Source organism: Rhinopithecus bieti, unplaced genomic scaffold (genome assembly GCF_001698545.2).
Source record: "Rhinopithecus bieti isolate Rb0 unplaced genomic scaffold, ASM169854v2 scaffold_3040, whole genome shotgun sequence".
Lineage (NCBI taxonomy): Eukaryota > Metazoa > Chordata > Mammalia > Primates > Cercopithecidae > Rhinopithecus > Rhinopithecus bieti.
In genome coordinates this window covers 3,254,729-3,272,867 of record NW_016804657.1, presented here as the reverse complement: position 1 = coordinate 3,272,867, position 18,139 = coordinate 3,254,729, and the positions used below count along the sequence as shown (strand labels likewise).

General features: G+C 41.4%; 1 protein-coding gene across 2 annotated transcripts in view; it reads left to right on the top strand.

Moving 5' to 3' along the window:
- The window catches only part of SLC16A1 (solute carrier family 16 member 1), a 47,527-nt gene extending 43,315 nt beyond the window's left edge, over positions 1 to 4,212 (top strand). Inside the window, exon 5 of one of the 2 annotated variants that reach the window (XM_017869742.1) lies at positions 2,362 to 4,212. In XM_017869742.1, coding sequence (XP_017725231.1) covers positions 2,362 to 2,636 — 275 coding nt within the window. In that variant the 3' untranslated portion in view covers positions 2,637 to 4,212. The remainder of the gene's footprint in view (positions 1 to 2,361) is intronic. The other variant, XM_017869743.1, reaches the window with a different exon arrangement.
- Positions 4,213 to 18,139: the final 13,927 nt, after the last annotated feature.

Genomic DNA, 18,139 nt, shown 5'->3' with positions numbered 1-18,139 from the left:
TTTTTTTTTAAGACAGAGTCTTGGTCTTGTGGCCCAGGCTGGAGAGCAATGGCACGATCTCAGCTCAATGCAACCTGTGCCTCCTGGGTTCAAACGATTCTCCTGCCTCATCCTCCTGAGTAGCTGGGATTACAGGCGCCCACCACCATGCCCACATTAATTTTTGTATTTTTAGTAGAGACAGGGTTTCACCATGTTGGCCAGGCTGGTCTCGAACTCCTAACCTCAGGTGATCCACCCGCTTCGGCCTCCCAAAGTGCTGGGATTATAGGCGTGAGCCACTGCGCCTGGCCCATAAGTTTTTTAAAAACACACAAAAAGCAAAAAAAAAACAAAAAACAAAAGTTTATTTCAGTAGCAGTAGTATAATAATAGCTACCGTGTAAGCTCACAGTGTACCAGAGACAGTCCTTATCATTTTGTATCTGCTGTTGTATCTATCTCACAAGTCCATGTGAGAGGTAGGACCGTTTTAGTCCCCATTTTGTAAGTGAACAGAGGCTTCAAAAGGTGAAGTAACTTGGCTAAGATCATACAGCTAGTAAACTAATTATAACTTGGGAACTATTCCTGAAGGTTATTGAATACTTTATCTTTCAAATTAATAGCTCAATAGATAACACATAGTGAAAAAATAATTTGACCCTCCTTCTGGATGTGACTCATACTTTAGGAATTTTGATTTGGTGAGTGAGTGAGTATATAACAGAAGATCCATAGCTGCCTTTTGAGATAAGTCTTCTTCCATCTCATACCCAGTGAGTTACTAAGTTCTATCAGTTTTTATGCTCTAAATCTTTTTCTCATCTGCCCATTTTTCTCCATCACAACTACTACCCTTATCCAAAGCTCTTGTCTCCTGTTTGGGCTGCTCCTAACTGTAACCTCCTAACCGGTCTGCCTGTATCAGTTCCAGCTGTTCTTCAGTCTCCTTGAAGTCTCCAGTTCTGAACTCTTCAAGATTTCTTAAAACTCTCCAGTTGCTTCCCCTTACTTTCAGGGTGAAAAGCAAATTCCCTAATGTGGCTTGCAAGGCACTGCATGGACTGGCCCCACCTGACCCTCCAGCCTCATTTCTACCACTGGCCTCCTGCTTTCTGTGCCCCAGCAACCTGGCCCTTCTTTCCCCTCACACACCATGCTCTCTCCTACCATTGTGCCTTTGCACTGCAGTTCTCTGCCTGGATCTAATTCCCATCCCCTTTCTCCTAGATAATTCCTATCCTGCAAATTCCAGCTTAGTTGACATTTTAAGGAAAGTTTCTTGACCCCACTTCTTTCAAACTCCCCTGGTAGTACTTGTCACAGTTTGTGTAGTTACTTGATTAACATGTCTCTTGTCCACTGAACTGTGGATGTTAACTCCTCTGTTCACCCTTATCCTCAGGGCCTAGCTGAGCCAGTGCCTGGTATATGATAAAGGCTCAAAAACTATTGTTAATGAATGATGCCGTGAGTTAGAAAGCCATATGGAATCATATTTAAATTGGTGTATTAAGTCCTGTTTAAGTGTAGAGTAGAATTTTCCCAGAGATACCAGTTCAATGAGATGCTAATAAATTTTACAGTAATGGAAGTTACATGACCAAAATAAAATTTGGAAACATCACGTTAAATAGGATTCTTTACTACCAGACTTCACAAAGCCTTTATGAGAAAATAATATGCCATTTACCCATTCATTTGACTTTTGAAACATTAAAGCAGTATCCTTGTAGCACATGCTTAAGGGTGCAGACTTCAGAGTCAGACTTTCTATGTTTAAAGCCAAGTCATTTCACTTATTAGTTTTGTTACCATGGACAAATTAGCTAACATCTCTGTAATTTAGTTTTTAAATCTGTCCAGTGAGGATGATAATAGAATCTGCCTGTTATAAGGATTAAGCACTTAGAATGGGTGTAAGATATTGCTTTTAAGTTTTTAGCACTGGACAAGTGTTCACAGGAATACTCTTTGGGAAATGCTGAGAAAGAGGATTGGCCTGGGTAACTGGGACAGCACTATGGCCTTGGACAAGACTCCCAGGCCTCTTTCAGCAACGCTTATTTCTATAGTGTGTTAAGAGAATTGACTCTAGGTGATCACTGCGTCTCTTCCATTTCCAGTTTGCCAAGAGTTAACTATTTTCAGGTTACTAAAAATAACAGAAGATGCAAAGGCCACTTAAAATCCATGAGGCATTATAAACAGAGGATCAGCTAATTTTCAGCAATTCCTTATACTAATTCATCATTTTGGGACTCTTTAAAGATTGGGTTGACATCTTTCTGAATGGATCCTTAAGCTTTGCTTGGGGGAGAAAAAAAAAACCTGTTTACTCTTAGAAACATAACTGTTTTTGTTGTTTTACATATTTAGGTCGGCTCAATGACATATATGGAGACTACAAATACACATACTGGGCATGTGGCGTCGTCCTGATTATTTCCGGTATCTATCTCTTCATTGGCATGGGCATCAATTATCGACTTTTGGCAAAAGAACAGAAAGCAAACGAGCAGAAAAAGGAAAGTAAAGAGGAAGAGACCAGTATAGATGTTGCTGGAAAGCCAAAGGAAGTTACCAAAGCAGCAGAATCTCCGGACCAGAAAGACACAGAAGAAGGGCCCAAGGAGGAGGACAGTCCAGTCTGAATCCATGGGACTGAAGGGTAAATTGAGCAGTTGATGACCCAGGATATCTGAAAATATTCTACTGGCCTGTAATCTACCAGTGGTGCTCAATGCAAATAGTAGACATTTGTGTGGAAATCATACCAGTTGTTCATTGGTGGGATTTTTGTTTGACTCCTTACCATTAGCCTGAATTTAAAATGACATATGCTTTGAGGAGGGAGTGATTGGTAGCAAAGGATGCGGGAAAGAAGTAGGTTTTATTTTGTTTTGTTTTGTTTTAATCTTCGCTTTTAATAGTGTCATAAAGATTATAATATGTGCCTTAAGTTTTAGTCATTAGAACTCTAGAGAGCCTTAACTTCTTAAACCATTTTTGCTGAATTCATCTATTTCACGTGTTGTGTTAAAAGGAAAAATAACAACTAACTTGTTTGAAGCAAATCCAAAATTTAAAATTAATCTTGCTTCATTGTTACATGTAATATATTTCAGACATTTTCACTGGAAGATTTATGGACAGAAATATTGGTTGAAAATTAGAGATTTTATAAAATGCTGACAAAAACATTTTCCTGGCATCAGTAGATTTCTGGCATATGTTTCTGCTAGCTACATATTTAGGAAATTCAAAGCATAAAACTTTGGCAACATCTTGGCTGTTCTAGACACAGTGTACTTGTCAACCCCTCTCAGGTACCTTTTCTTGGGATGCTTATTAGAAGCCAAGTGCAGTGCTTAAGGTTTGTTTTCATTAAATTAGCTATTTTTGCTCCCCTGTTCAAAGATGCATTTTGAGTGTTTGTCGATCACTGCCCTTTTTGAAATCACCTGGTATTATTTTCTCACTGGAAAAGTTAGTATTAAAATCTACAAAACTACGTATTTGTGCCTCCTTGGTAAATACAACACATCTAATTAAATGTAGACAGATATTTCAGACATCAGCTGAATTCACTTAAGTTTTTCCAAAACCTCAGTTAAACTGTGAAGCTATTGGAATTTTTTTTTCCTGGAATTTTTCTCCTTTGATTCACAGTGGTCCCATTTATATCTGCTTCTGGCTTAGTGCTATGCATAAGATATGTGTGTGTTTGATGTTTTTTGTTTGTTTGTTTGTTTGTTTGTTTTAAATTTTATTTTTTAATGTTGGCAAATTAAAAGGGCCAGAAAATTTGGCACCAGACAAACGAATAAAGATAGGATTGCGGAAAGAAGTTGCTAAGTGCTGCCTTAGGTTCTTAATAACGTAGATTTCTTTCTCTTTTTTCAGAGAAGGCTTGGAATCGTTGTTGAATGCTTGGTCATGCATTCTTACTCTCCACACAAACCTAGAAATTTCGTGACCCCTTTCACTTACCTGAAAATTAGAGAAATTGATTCAGTATAAGGATAAGGAGGGAAGGTGGACCAGAATGAAAACTGTAAATATTTTTTTAACCTAATATCACTTAAATCGAGGCAGAAAGATATAGATATTCAATGAATTATATTCAATGCATTTAAAATACCACTGTAATTGACAGAGTTAAAAGCATAGATACAAAACCTTGTGTAAGAGGCTGACTTTTCCAAATAAACATTTTTTAAGAAAATATTTCTTCCAAATGTCTATTTTCTTCAGGAAAATATTGCTGTGTCTTCATTTTCATTACCAGGTTTCATTTCGGGCCTTGCTAAATTGATTGAATTAAATCATCCAGCTTATGAGCCTTGATATTTGGGGATATGATTTATTTTCATTTGAATTTCTCCTTTTCTCTTCTTTGCTGAAAGGCAAGGAGGAGGGGAATTTTAAAACCATCTTATTTGAACTGAGAGCATCCAGAGCATTTAACCTTAAGGAAACAATGAAAAACTCCCTTTGTATGCCTGGGCATCATGGCAGATAGAGGAAGACTGTTCAAGGAGAAAACTGCTGCTGAGAGTGTTGGCAGGCTTGGCCTCAGGTTGGACTCTGTAATTTTCTTCGGACCCAAGTCGATAATCTCTGTGTACTTCTCCTCTCTTCCCCTGTATAAAAATGAGGATTAGGCCAGACACGGTGGCTCACGCCTATAATCCCAGCACTTTGGGAGGCCGAGGCGGGTGGATCACGAGGTCAGGAGATTGAGACCATCCTGGCCAACATGATGAAACCCCGTTTCTACTAAAAATACAAAAAATTATCCGGGCGTGGTGGCGTACGCCTGTAGTCCCAGCTACTCAGGGAGGCTAAGGCAGGAGAATGGCATGAACCCGGGAGGCGGAGCTTGCAGTGAGCCGAGATCGCTTTACTGTACTCCAGCCTGGGTGACAGAGCGAGACTCATCTCAAAAAAAAAAAAAAAAAAAAAATTAGCCAGGCGTGGTGGTGGACTCCTGTAGTCCCAGCTACTTGGGAGGCTGAGGCAGGAGAATTGCTTGAACCCAGGAGGCGGAGGTTGCAGTGAGCTGAGATTGCGCCACTGCATTCCAGCCTGGTGACAGAGCAAGACTCTGTCTCAAAAAAAAAAAAAGCTACTGGATACAGTGTAAACATAACTCATATACAATGAGAAACTAAAAAAAGATGTGTGACATGCTTTATTGCCATGGTCTGGAACTGAACCTACTGTAGTGTCTTTAAGGTATGCCTATAACTGGCTCAAAGCTGGAACTGAATGTACTAACCGTACAACCCTGACTTTTTCCCACTGAAGATAAATGCTTAAGGGATTTATTCAGGATCAGTTTTGGTAACAGAACCAACACTAAAGCTCAACATAAGCCTACTCTTATTCTCTCCTTATTAATCAGCTTATCATCTCTGTGTTGCAGGTCAACACTGGAAGCAACTGGGCTTTCTGATCTAGTCTGTTGTCCTTTACTCCATTTGAAGATTGACTGCATTTGAAGTTTTATTTCAGTTAACATGGTTTCAAGGCCGGGCGCGGTGGCTCAAGCCTGTAATCCCAGCACTTTGGGAGGCCGAAGACGGGCAGATCACGAGGTCAGGAGATTGAGACCATCCTGGCTAACACGGTGAAACCCCGTCTCTACTAAAAAATACAAAATCTAGCCGGGCGAGGTGGCGGGCGCCTGTAGTCCCAGCTACTCAGGAGGCTGAGGAAGGAGAATGGCGTAAACCCGGGAGGCGGAGCTTGCAGTGAGCTGAGATCCGTCCGGCCACTGCACTCCAGCCTGGGCGACAGAGCGAGACTCTGTCTCAAAAAAATAAATAAATAAATAAATAAATAAATAAATAAACATGGTTTCAGTGGCTGCTTTGGGAAAATAGATGTATCCATAAAGCACCTGCTTTTCTTTTTCTCTGTAACACAGAGGGAATATAGACAGTTCTTAGGTAGTTGCAGTGCCTGAAAAGGCATGGGACTATTCAAGGGTACACACTCTGAAACAGGCTACCAAGTCAAAGCAGGAAAAGTATTCAAGAAACTGATAGGTTGAACCATTGCAGAAGGTCATGGTAACATAAATCATATCATATTACCATGTTATACCCAAATCTATAAACTGTCTTAACTAGCCAACATAAATGCATAGTTTGTACAAAACTATGTATTGTATTAATGAAAGGATGATGATAAAGTAAATGGTTAAAAACCATTTAATATTTCCATATGAACAAATGGCTTATTGTATTAAATCTCAGCGATAAAGTGGATATTGGTTGCATGTTTGTATGCAAAAGCTAAATGTCTGGGTTTTACCTTCTCTGGGAAATGGTTCACAGTATAATAAGTCTAATCATCAGTGCAGGTATGCCCCTCACCACCATCCCCTCACACACGCTTTTGCTTAGAAAGATGAGGAAAGGTTAACAGAAAAGCCTCCCAAAGTGCTGGGATTACAGGCATGAGCCGCCACACCCCGCCATCATGGTTTGTTTTAATAATCAAGTCAGGCACTGCTTAGAAGACATGAAGAAAGAGGTTAATGATAGACTTGTGTAACTGTGACCGTTCTTTCAGTGTATGATGGGAAATGACAACTTAAGTTTGCCTGGCTTGCCTAAATGTGAGCAATTGAGGCAAGTTGCTTCAGACTTTAAAGGAATCTGGGCAGGGAGGGGTGGTAGTTTACATACGTCACGACCCGAAATGTGTTCCAGCTTTAGGGTTTTAGATTCAGTCACTCTTTTTTCCTCCATTCAGTCTGGGCCACTGTGGCAAAGTCATTCAAATGTAAGCAGTAGAGCATAGAGTATCTTTCTCCTCAGCTGAAGAGCATCAGTATATTTACTTTTTGCTTTTACTCTGACTTGCCCAGAGGAGATAGCAAAAGGAATCACATCCTACTGGTTGGTTAGCAAGGGAGACTGCCTGGTTTTAAATTGAGATCAGACAAGTTACTTAGCCTCCCTAAGCATCAAGGTTTTTTTCTAATAAAAGATGTTAATAATAATGAGTACCCACCCCTAGGGTTTTCAAGAAGGTTAATAAGTGGATGCACTTGACTCTAAAAAGTTCATGCTTAGGGGTAAAAAGGCTATGATAATTCCTGAGGTGGACTCTTACTTGCCAGAGGATAGTTTCAGGGTGACTCTTAAGAATATTAGCTAAACAATTAAATCCTCCTTTTTGATCAGCTTCTCCTTTTAGTCTTCCCAATATATTGGTCTTTCTTTGGTAAATGAAGGGATGAAACTAACACTTCACCAAATGGTGCATATATACCAGCTTTTCACGTAAGATGGATTTGAATATCAAAGTCCTTAGTCTTTCTACTCTAATACCACACTCCCTCCATAGGGAAAAGATGCCATACTAGTAGCAGATAAACTTTTCCCCTCAATAACTAACGATTCTATAAAAGAAGAAATAAAACTAGTCAATAATCTTGGCTAAGGTTCTTTATACCTAGCAGTGTCTTCAAATGCAAATGGAAAGGTTGATGAAATATCTATTTTCCCTACTACATCATGACAGTTTAAATGATAAATTATTACCGGTTGGTGGCTGAGTAAATTGGTATGTGTATCAAGCACAATTGATAATATATATCAAGCACAAGGAACTCGTTTTTCCTAAAAATTTCAGATTTTGAAATTTGTCTAAGAAAGTTTTGCCTGTCTTTGAAATTATCAATTTCTTTGAAAAATTATTAGGTTGGGTATCAGTGTTTTTTTTTTGTTTGTTTGTTGTAGTCTGTTTTTGAGACAGGGTCTCATTCTGTTGCCTAGGCTGGAGTGAGGTGGCACTATCAGTCACTGCTCACTGCAGCCTCAACCTTTCAAGTAGCTGGGACTAACTATAACTTTTTTGTGTATGTGAGACGGTGTCTTGCTCTGTCTGCCACTCAGACTGAAGTGCAGTGGCGCAATCTCAGCTCACTGAAACCTCTGCCCCCCAGGTTCAAGCAATTATCTTTCCTTATCCTCCTGAGTACCTGGGATTACAGGCACATGCCACCACACCTGACTAATTTTTGTATTTTTTTAGTAGAGAAAGGATTTCACCATATTGGCCAGGCTGATCTCGAACTCCTGACCTCATAACTATAACTTTTATAGAGACTGGATCTTACTATGTTGCTTAGGCTGGTCTCCAACTCTTGAGTTCAAGCAATCCTGCCTGGGCCTCACAAAGTGTTGGGATTACAGACATGAGCCACTTTGCCTGGCCTCAATAAATAGTTAGATGGATATGGTTATGAAGTCCCTGTGATACAAATATGGCATAATATTAAGTGAAAAAACACAAACTAGACCTGAGGGCAGTGGCTCATGCCTATATTTCCATCTCTCTGGGAGGCCAAGGCAGGCAGATCACCTGAGGTCGGAAGTTAGAGACCAGCCTGACCAACATGGAGAAACCCCGCCTCTATAAAAATACAAAATTAGCCAGGAGTGGTGGCGCATGCCTGTAGTCCCAGCTACTCAGAGGGCTGAGGCAGGAGAATCTCTTGAACCCAGGAGGTGGAGGTTGTGGTGAGCTGAGATCATGCCACTGCACTCCAGCCTGGGCAACAAGAGTGAAACTCCATCGCAAAAAAAAAAAAAATAGTGATATCACAAAAAGAGGTGGAATTTGCTTGTCCGTATGGCTATCATTTGTTCATTCACCAACAGATATTTATTGGACACTTAGTATATCCCAGGCATTGTTCCAGGCTTTGAGAATCCAGCAGTGAATAAAACACAATATGTTTTCACAGGCATCTTACATTCTAGTAGGGAAAAACAGGTGACGAACAGTAAGTTAATAAGAAAACAGTAGTTTTCAGAATAGAGCAATGGATATAAAATCAGCCTCATTCATTCATTCACCCAAACTATTTTTTGTAGCATCTTCTATGTTTTGTGTTTGGCTCCATTAGCTGGATAGAGGGCATATAGCAGTGAACAAAATTCAGTTCCTAGCACCCAGAGGTTCTAGTGTAGTGGGGAAGATATGTAGTAACTGCTGTGGTGTGGTAACACATGGAGAAACCTAATCCAATCTTGGGAGAGCATAAAAAGATCAAAAATTATGTTTTGAGCAAGTTAAATCTATCTGATCTTTAATAAACATTATAAAATTATTTTGAGGATTATGTGTGAAAGTACACAACACACTGTGAGTACATAGTAACAATATATTAAGTGCATAGTCATTGTAGAAATCTGAATCTCCTTGAACATTCTGCAGTGCAGTGTAGCAAGTATCAGTTAGGTCATCAACCAGAACAACAATGAATAAAGAACAGCTGGTGGTTGTATAGCTCATCCAATTTTACAAAGGCCTTTCAAATATATTCTATCATCTGATCCTGCAAAATCCTAGGGAAGTTAGTATAATAAAAATACTGACTCTTTATCTGGGCCTTCATCGTAGTGGGTCATCCTCCCGTGCTGTCAGGGAGCACAAAGCAGGATTGCAGACAGCTTAGCTGCTAGAGCTGAAGGTTGTGCTGGATGGAAGCTTTGGAATCATACAAGAATGCAAGAGACCAAATCCTGGGTGAACCTGAGGGTAAATAATGGCTAAACCAATCCCTGAGTTCTGCACCAAAATGTGTAAAATGGTTCCTGTCCCCACAAATATACAATCTGTGATTCTGTCCCTTGGCTTTGAAATGCATAATGTGATGTTTTTTTCATTTGTGGATTTCCTTTACTAATATGCTTTACTGATTCCAGAATTAAAACTTTGCATTTCCTGAGCTTACTCTGGCCAGATCCCAAGAGGAAGTGGCCAGAAGCCATTAAGAGGGCCAGGAGGGGAACTGGACCAGGATTAAAAGTCACCTGGTGTGCTGACAATCTGTATGTGCGTAATTATCAACAGAAGGTTTATAATGGCTGTAGTCTTTGTGATTTATCTTTCTTTTCCTTTCTTCACACTCTTTCCCCCACACCGCGGCTTCTAACCACCTTGAGGCCAAAAAAAAGGGCCTGGGTACTTTGGTCAGGCTCTATTTGTATATGCTTTTTAGAATGGGAGTTGTACAAACTTGATATCAACGCTTTAAGTACTATCTCAGTTCTTACGTGCTAAGAATGAGTAACCAGGCCTGCAGTAGAAGGTTTTCTGAGCTAGACACCTTGAGGGGGCTCTCCCTGTGCATCAGCCCCTCCCTCACTCCCACCCTTTCCTATCCCCCCATGCCACAGTTGCCAAATCCTGTAGATTCAGCCAGTTTACTGTTTCTCCTTTCCATCCTCTCCTCTTCGTTTTCCTTGCTATTGGCTTAGTTTTCAACAGCTTCCGTCTTTTCTCACTCACCACTTCGGATCCAGCCTCAACAGTGCTGCCAGAATCATTTTTCTAAAAGGGCCAAATCTCTTAGTGGTTTTTTTTTTTTTAACAACAATTTTTTTTAAAGCCTATACCTCTTTTATAACTACAAACAAGAGCAATAAAGATAATAAAACGCAATCCAATAATGTCTTTTTTTCCTGCTTAAAATCCTGTCATTTGAGGATAAAGTCCAAACTCCTTGGCTTCAGGCCTCACAGGGCCCTTCTGTGATTTCCTTCCTCCGTGAAGGAAACTCCTGAAGTTTCCTTCAGCCTTATCTCTTACCACTCCAGCCCACACCCTGCTCTCCAGGCCAACTACATTTCTTAGGGCTGACCTGTACCTGGAAGCCCCGCCCTTCTTTCCCCTCTGCAGCAACGCCTTATCCTCTGAAATTTGGGAGCCTTACCTGATCCCACAATTTCATTTCAATTGTCCCCTTAACTGAAGTGCAGTTACAATGCAAGTCTTTCAAATCTCAGGTCTCAAATCTCAGGCCACTTACTAGCTCTGGGTCCTTAGGCAAGTTACTTAACCTCTAGGCCTTGGCTTCCATATCTGTAAAATGGAACTAATAATAGAACTTAACTTACAAGGTCACCATGAGGATTAAATCTATAAAACCCTTAGCATAGTGCCTGACACGGAATAAATGCTCACTGTGTATTAATTATTGCTTTCTCATTCACAGATACCACTATTAAAGGATAGTTTTCAAAATGGTAAAAGCATAATTCAGAGAATAAACATACATTTATTTAAATCATGAATCAAGGAGAAAACTAGTAGGATTTTATAACTGTGTAAAATGGAACTTTACTTATAAAACTGCCTTTGCAAAATTATGACTGAGACAGCAAAAGAGATCTAACTTAACAGACTCCATGTTGCTTCTAACCTGCAAACCATCTTTGTTCATTCCTGGGTATAGGCCAAACTAACTTTGGGAGAAGCTTAGTTTATAGTTTAAACAAAGACAGCTCTTTCCCAAAGCAGACATCCTTTTTGCCTGGGACTAACATTAGCCACAAGATTAGAAATTGTGGTTTAGGAGTCGTGCAGCTGGAGGCTACAAGATTCTGACCCTCCCTAAACTGCTCCTAAGATCAGTGCTTGAGATATTTTGCAGACTTAGCACTTGATGGATCATCTGGCACCCCCCAGTTGAAAAACTGGCTCAACTGATCTTGTAGCCCCCACCCAGGAAGTGATTCAGTGCAAGAAGACAGCTCTGACTCCCTGTGATTTCATCTCCGACAAATCAGCACTCCTGGCCCACTGGCTTTCCCCCGCCCACCAAGTTATCCTTAAAAATTCTGCTCCCTGAATGCCTGGGGAGACTGATTTGAGTAATAATAAAACTCTGGTCTCCAGGACAGCTGGCTCTGTGTAAATTACTCTTTCTCTATTGCAATTCCTGTCTTGATGAATGCTCTGTCTAGGCAGCAGGCAAGGTGAACCCCTCAGGCGGTTACACTTGGAAAGATTTGTTCTGTACCGGACAAAACGTATTTATTTGCATTGCCATGAACAGACGTTGTTTTCATCCTGTATCCGGTTCTAGACAGAAAACATTTGCACCATCATCAGCCTTCCCCATTTACTTTCATTTCTACAGAGTTATAAAACAGTCCAGCACTTTTGTAGCATAGAATCGGATAACCTGGAACTCTAAATAACACACATCATTCCATTGAAAGACAGCCAGTAATTCTTTGCCCATTTAAAAGTCTTTCACAATTTTTCCTAGCACTGCAGTGCATTGTACACGTTAGTTTGCTCTTCTAAATCCCTACCAAACTGTGAACTTCTTGAGATGAGAGGGAACTGCACACAAAGTGAGATACACCGTTTGATTTTAGGGCCTGGGGAAGCTTCTGCAGGAGGTGACATTTCAACTAGGTAGAGAAAGATAATGCTGCATTTCTGGAGAAAATCATCCAGAGAGAGCTATGTAGGAACCATGGTAGAACTGACACTCAAGCATTATTAAACACAGACTGTGTGCCAGGCCCTGGGCTAGGTTAAGAGGATAAAAAGCTGAATAAAGCCTGGTCTCTATTTTTAAGAAGCTTTAAGTCTGTTGGTGGCATGAAAAGGAAATCAGTGCTTATAATATAGCGTGATGAGGACCCTAAAAGTCCACAGGTCAAATTTCGGAGACTCACGTGAACCAACGCAGAGTGTTCCCCAAGCTCAAGTCTGATGAAGGGCAGAAAACAGAGGAGATCCCAGTGGGCCTGTGGGCTACTGGATAGGAAAAGCAAATTATTTTTCTCTGTACTCAACACTCAACATAGAATACTCCTGTGATCAAATGTATAGGGATTTTTCTCCACATCAAGCAATTGTCCAATTTTCCACAGACACCAACTGAGAGTCTTACAACTAAACTCAGTTTTGATACTATCTAACCTAGGTATAGTGTCAGATCACACAGACTCAGTTCCAGGCTGGGCATGATGGCTTACGCCTGTAATCCCAGCACTTTGGGAGGCCGAGATGGGTGGATCATCTGAGCTCAGGAGTTCCAGACCAGCCTGGGCAACATGGTGAAAACCCATCTCTACTAAAAATACAAAAAATCAGGCAGGCATAGTGGCACACGCCTGTAATCTCAACTACTTGGGAGGCTAAGGCAGGAGAGTTGCTTGAACCCAGGAGGTGGAGGTTGCAGTGAGCCGAGATTGCGCCACTCCACTCAAGCCTGGGTGAAAAAGCAAGACCCTGTCTCAAAAAAAAAAAAAAGGACTCAGTTTCACATGTTCACACTCCAACTGCAAATAGTAGACCTTCATGTTACTCACAACTTCTGTCCAACTTAGCTACAAATTAGAGGTTTTACAAATTAGACCCTTTCTTGGGTTCAATCACTTGCTACAGTGGCTCACAGAATTAAGGGAAACGCTTTACTTTCATTTACCAATTTATTACAAAGGTGTAAAATAAAATGTATGGGAAACCACTGTTTTGGACTGAGCTCCTGCACTAGACCCCAAAAGAAAAAATCAAAATGGAGTCACTTACGCTAAGTGTCATGCAATCAAGCTGAAACTTTAAGGAAGCAGGAAAATTCCCCATTAGACCAATTTTTCCTAAAAACAGAAGATTCATACCAATCAGTCAGAAGAGGCCCAGTCAACCTGAACCAGCATGTTAAGGCAGTCTCCTCCTTTAACCCTTACAAGGAAAGTAACTGGAAGTAACTTGATGTTAACAATCTGCTTCTGGTACTATTGTTTCCTCACTCCTGCTCTAGCTATCTTATAAAAACCAACTGTTAGGCTGGGCGCAGTGGCTCACACCTGTAATCCCAGCACTTTTGGGGAGGCCAAGGCAGCAGATCATGTGGTCAAGAGGTACTTGAGGAGACCAACTTGGCCAACATGGTGAAACCCCATCTCTACTTAAAAATCAAAAATTAGTCTGGGCCCATGGTGGCATGCGCCTGTCAGTGTCCCGGCTACTCAGGACGGCTGAGACAGGAGAAATCGCTCTCGACCAGGAGGTGGAGCGTTGCAGTGAGCCACCATCAATACCACTGCACTCGCAGCCTGGCGACAGAGCAAGACTCCGTCTCAAAAAAAAAAAAAAAAAAAAACTGGTTTGCCATCCTAGCAGAGCACTTACCTATTTTTTAGATGAGATGCAGTCTGATTTAAGAATTGCTAATAAAAACCAACTTGATCGTTAGACTAAATTTATTGAAATTTTGTAACAGTTCTGGTGACCATGAAGGGACTTGAAAAAGACTGTTGATGACCCTGAGGGCCTTGAAGGATGCAGATAAGGTGCTCCTTAATCCTTTAGAGTCCCCTGTCTTCCTCACAGTGCTCCCAATGTCATGAGTAAGTTCCTACCAAGGCCAGCTCTTTGTATTTGAGCTCCTGGTAATTTTGGCTTTGGGGTGCCAAGGGTTGTGTTGTGGCAGAGTAAATGACCTTTGGGACTTTTGGTGATTGTTGCATCGCTACCAAAGAATCACAGTTTTAAAGATAATTGACAGTGATTGCAGCAAGTGGCAGTTACTGCAGGGGGTGTTAGACACTATTTTTCAGAAATTCACAGGGATTTGGGTTTTCTCCTCTTTGTTTCTTTTTCTTGCACACTAAGATAGGGAAAGATCATCGACTATGTTGGCTAAGGAATCTTGGAACCAAACCACAACTTAATTGACAGGTATGGGAAGGTCACCTAAAAGCTGTTAGACCACCTATCACCTAAATATATAACTACTGAAAGGATAAGATGGCCGGGCACGGTAGCTCACAGCTGTAATCCCAGCACTTCAGGAGGGCGAGGTGGGCAGATCACCTGAGGTCGGGAGTTGGAGACCAGCCTGACTAACATGGAGAAACCCCGTCTCTACTAAAAATACAACATTACCTGGGTATGATGGCGCATGCCTGTAATCCCAGCTACTCGGGAGACTGAGGCAGGAGAATCGCTTGAACCCAGGAGGCAGAGGTTGTAGTGAGCCGAGATTGCACCACTGCACTCCAGCCTAGGCAACAAGAGCAAAACTCAGTCTCAAAAAAAAAAAAAAGAAAAGAAAAAGATAAGAAAGGATAAGGGTTAGTTTGACACTAGGTTACCCATGAGCCCAGAAAATTTCGTTGCAAGAAGAAACACTGAAAACATCACATGACCCAACCTCATCATATTTCCCTCTCAGGCTTTTATCTCAGCTCTCATATTGAGAAAATAGGCATCTCATCTGAGAAACCCAATATGCTAAACAACTGAGGACTCCACTTTCCAGTATGCCTGCCTTTTATTTTTTATTTTTATTTATTTTTTTTTTTTGAGAGGAGTCTTGCTCTGTCGCCCAGGCTGGAGTGCAGTGGTGCGATCTCAGCTTATGGCAACCTCCACTCCCGGGTTCAAGCGATTCTCCTGCCTCAGCCTCCCGAGTAGCTGGGATTACTGGTATTTGCCACCACGCCCAGCTAATTTTGTATTTTTAGTAGAGACGGGGTTTCTCCATGTTGGTCAGGCTGGTCTCAAACTCCCAAACTCAGGTGATCTGCCTGCCTAGGCCTCCCAAAGTGCTGGGATTACAGGCGTAAACCACCACACCTGGCCAACAGTAGATAATTTTTTTTTTCTTTTTCTTTTTCTTTTTTGAGACAGAGTCTCGCTCTGTCGCCCAGGCTGGAGTGCAGTGGCCCGACCTTGGCTCACTGCAAGCTCCACCTCCCGGGTTCACACCATTCTCCTGCCTCAGCCTCCCGAGTAGCTGGGATTACAGGTGCCCGCCACCAAGCCCAGCTAATGTTTTGTATTTTTTAGTAGATACGGGGACGGGGTTTCGCCATGTTAGCTGGGATGGTCTCCATCTCCTGACCTCGTGATGGCCCGCCTCGGCCTCCCAAAGTGCTGGGATTACAGGTTTGAGCCACCACGCCAGGCGCCTGCCTTTTTTATGTACAAAAATTTTTGCCCTGGAGGCTGTAAATTCTAACCAAAACAGTGATTTTTTTTTTTTTTCACAGTCTCATTCTGTCACCCAAGCTGGAGTGCAGTAGCATGATAATGGCCCACTGCAGCCTCAACTTCCAAGGTTCAAGTGATCCTCCCACCTCAGCCTTCTGAGTAGCTAGGACCACAAGTGCACATCACCACACCTGGCTAATTTAAAAACATTTTTGGCTGGGCGCGGTGGCTCACGACTGTAATCCCAGCACTTTGGGAGCCCGAGGTGGGTAGAACACGAGGTCAGGAGATCGAGACCATCCTGGCTAACATGGTGAAACCCCATCCCTACTAAAAATAAAAAAATTAGCCAGGGGTGGTGGTGGGCACCTGTGGTCCCAGCTACTTGGGAGGCTGAGGCAGGAGAATGGTGTGAACCCAGGAGGCAGAGCTTGCAGTGAGCCAAGATCGTGCCACTGCACTCCAGCCTGGGCAACAGAGTGAGACTCTGTCTCAAAAAAAAATTTTTTTTGTAGAGATGGAGTCCCCACTGTGTCGCTCAGGCTGGTCTTGAACTCCTGGGCTCAAGCTATCCTCCTGCCTCAGCCTCCCGAAGTGCTGGGATTATAGGCATGAACAACTGTGCCTGGCCAAAAAGTGGGGAAATTGTATCAAAGACAATTTAGAATTACAGGGGACATTATAGAGAACATTCCAGATGGACAAGATTATCCATCTAAGAAGCACATTTGAAAGTAAGGGCTCTCAAATTAGACAAACAGATGAGATGCCTATTTTCGATACACAGAAGCCTCTAACCAGATTTTAGGTTTCAAAAAATTGCTTCTCTAAAGGTCTCCTTTAAAAAGGACAATGAAAAGCTTTAAGCAACAAACTGATAAGAAAAATCGAATCAGCTAACCTGTTTACTTAGTTACCATCCCACCCTGATGGTTGAAAAGAAAGCCAGAAAAACTGTTTATAAAAGTTAAGTCCTCAAGTCGATCAATTTTGCTTCATTAACCACCTTTATGCCCTAGTCAAATTATTTTTTTTTTTTTTTTTTTTTTTTTTTGAGACGGAGTCTTGCTCTGCCGCCCAGGCTGGAGTGCAGTGGCCGGCTCTCAGCTCACTGCAAGCTCCGCCTCCCAGGTTCACGCCATTCTCCTGTCTCAGCCTCCCGAGTAGCTGGGACTACAGGCGCCCGCCTCGTCGCCCGGCTAGTTTTTTGTATTTTTTAGTAGAGACGGGGTTTCACCGTATTAGCCAGGATGGTCTCGATCTCCTGACCTCGTGATCCGCCCGTCTCGGCCTCCCAAAGTGCTGGGATTACAGGCTTGAGCCACCGCGCCCGGCCCCTAGTCAAATTATTAAACTCAGAGCTATCTATGCTGAGTCCAGACACAGAAAATGCTTTGTCTGCCCTATTTATCAATGCGCTCCACCTTGAACTCAATAATCTGGTTAAAAGCAAAAGCTAAATTGAAAAGTTCCTAACTAAATTAGTAAACTCAACATTTCAGGATCTTTGTTAACAAGCTTAGTTTTTCTGTTTAAAAAAGGAGAAGAAACTATTTGGAAACTGGCAACCAAAAAATATTGTCTTTTCCACAAATTTTATTTTTAAAATATGCTTTAGCCATGTGAGCAAGTAGCCTTAACTTGTCCAATTTTTGTCAGAAGCACAATTTGGATAAAATATAAGTGGAGATAAGCCAGTTTTATTACTGATTGGGGACTAAAATTTTAGAATAAAAGCAATAAGATCTTTGTATACATCTTTATGTATATTTAGGTATGTATGATTTGTATATTTGATATTTTCCTACCTCCAGATGGTATTACTAAACCAATTTATAAAATCCCCTAAAGGAGTTCTATTCAAACTGGAGTTGAGTTAAATGAGCACTAATATAAATGAAATATTCCTAAAACTCTCAGAAATTTAGGAAATAGCCCAACTGCCTTTTAATTCATATGATGTGGGGTAATCTTTGGTAAGTAAAGCTAGTTTTTAAATGGTTGATAAAATAAAAATGAAAGTGTTTTAAGAACTGTTTGTTCTTGCCTAGATTTCCTAGTCAGACAGGTTTATATTGTCTCCCTAAGACCATAAAACTATAAATTCAACCTATAATTGAAATGCACTGTAAAAATAATGGCTTGATGCAGGTCAATCGTGAAAAGTAAAATTAAAACAAAAAATAGAAGGAAGAACCATGTTTTTCAGTTTCTTTGCTTCTGTGATATTTTAAATACTTTTCCATTTGTCAACAACCATAAAATAACTTCAGATAATAGCCAGCACAGCCTGACGCAGTGGCTTGTGCCTATAATCCCAGCACTGTGGGAGGCCGAGGCAGGCAGATCACCTGACATCAGGCGTTCGAGACCAGCCTGGCAAACA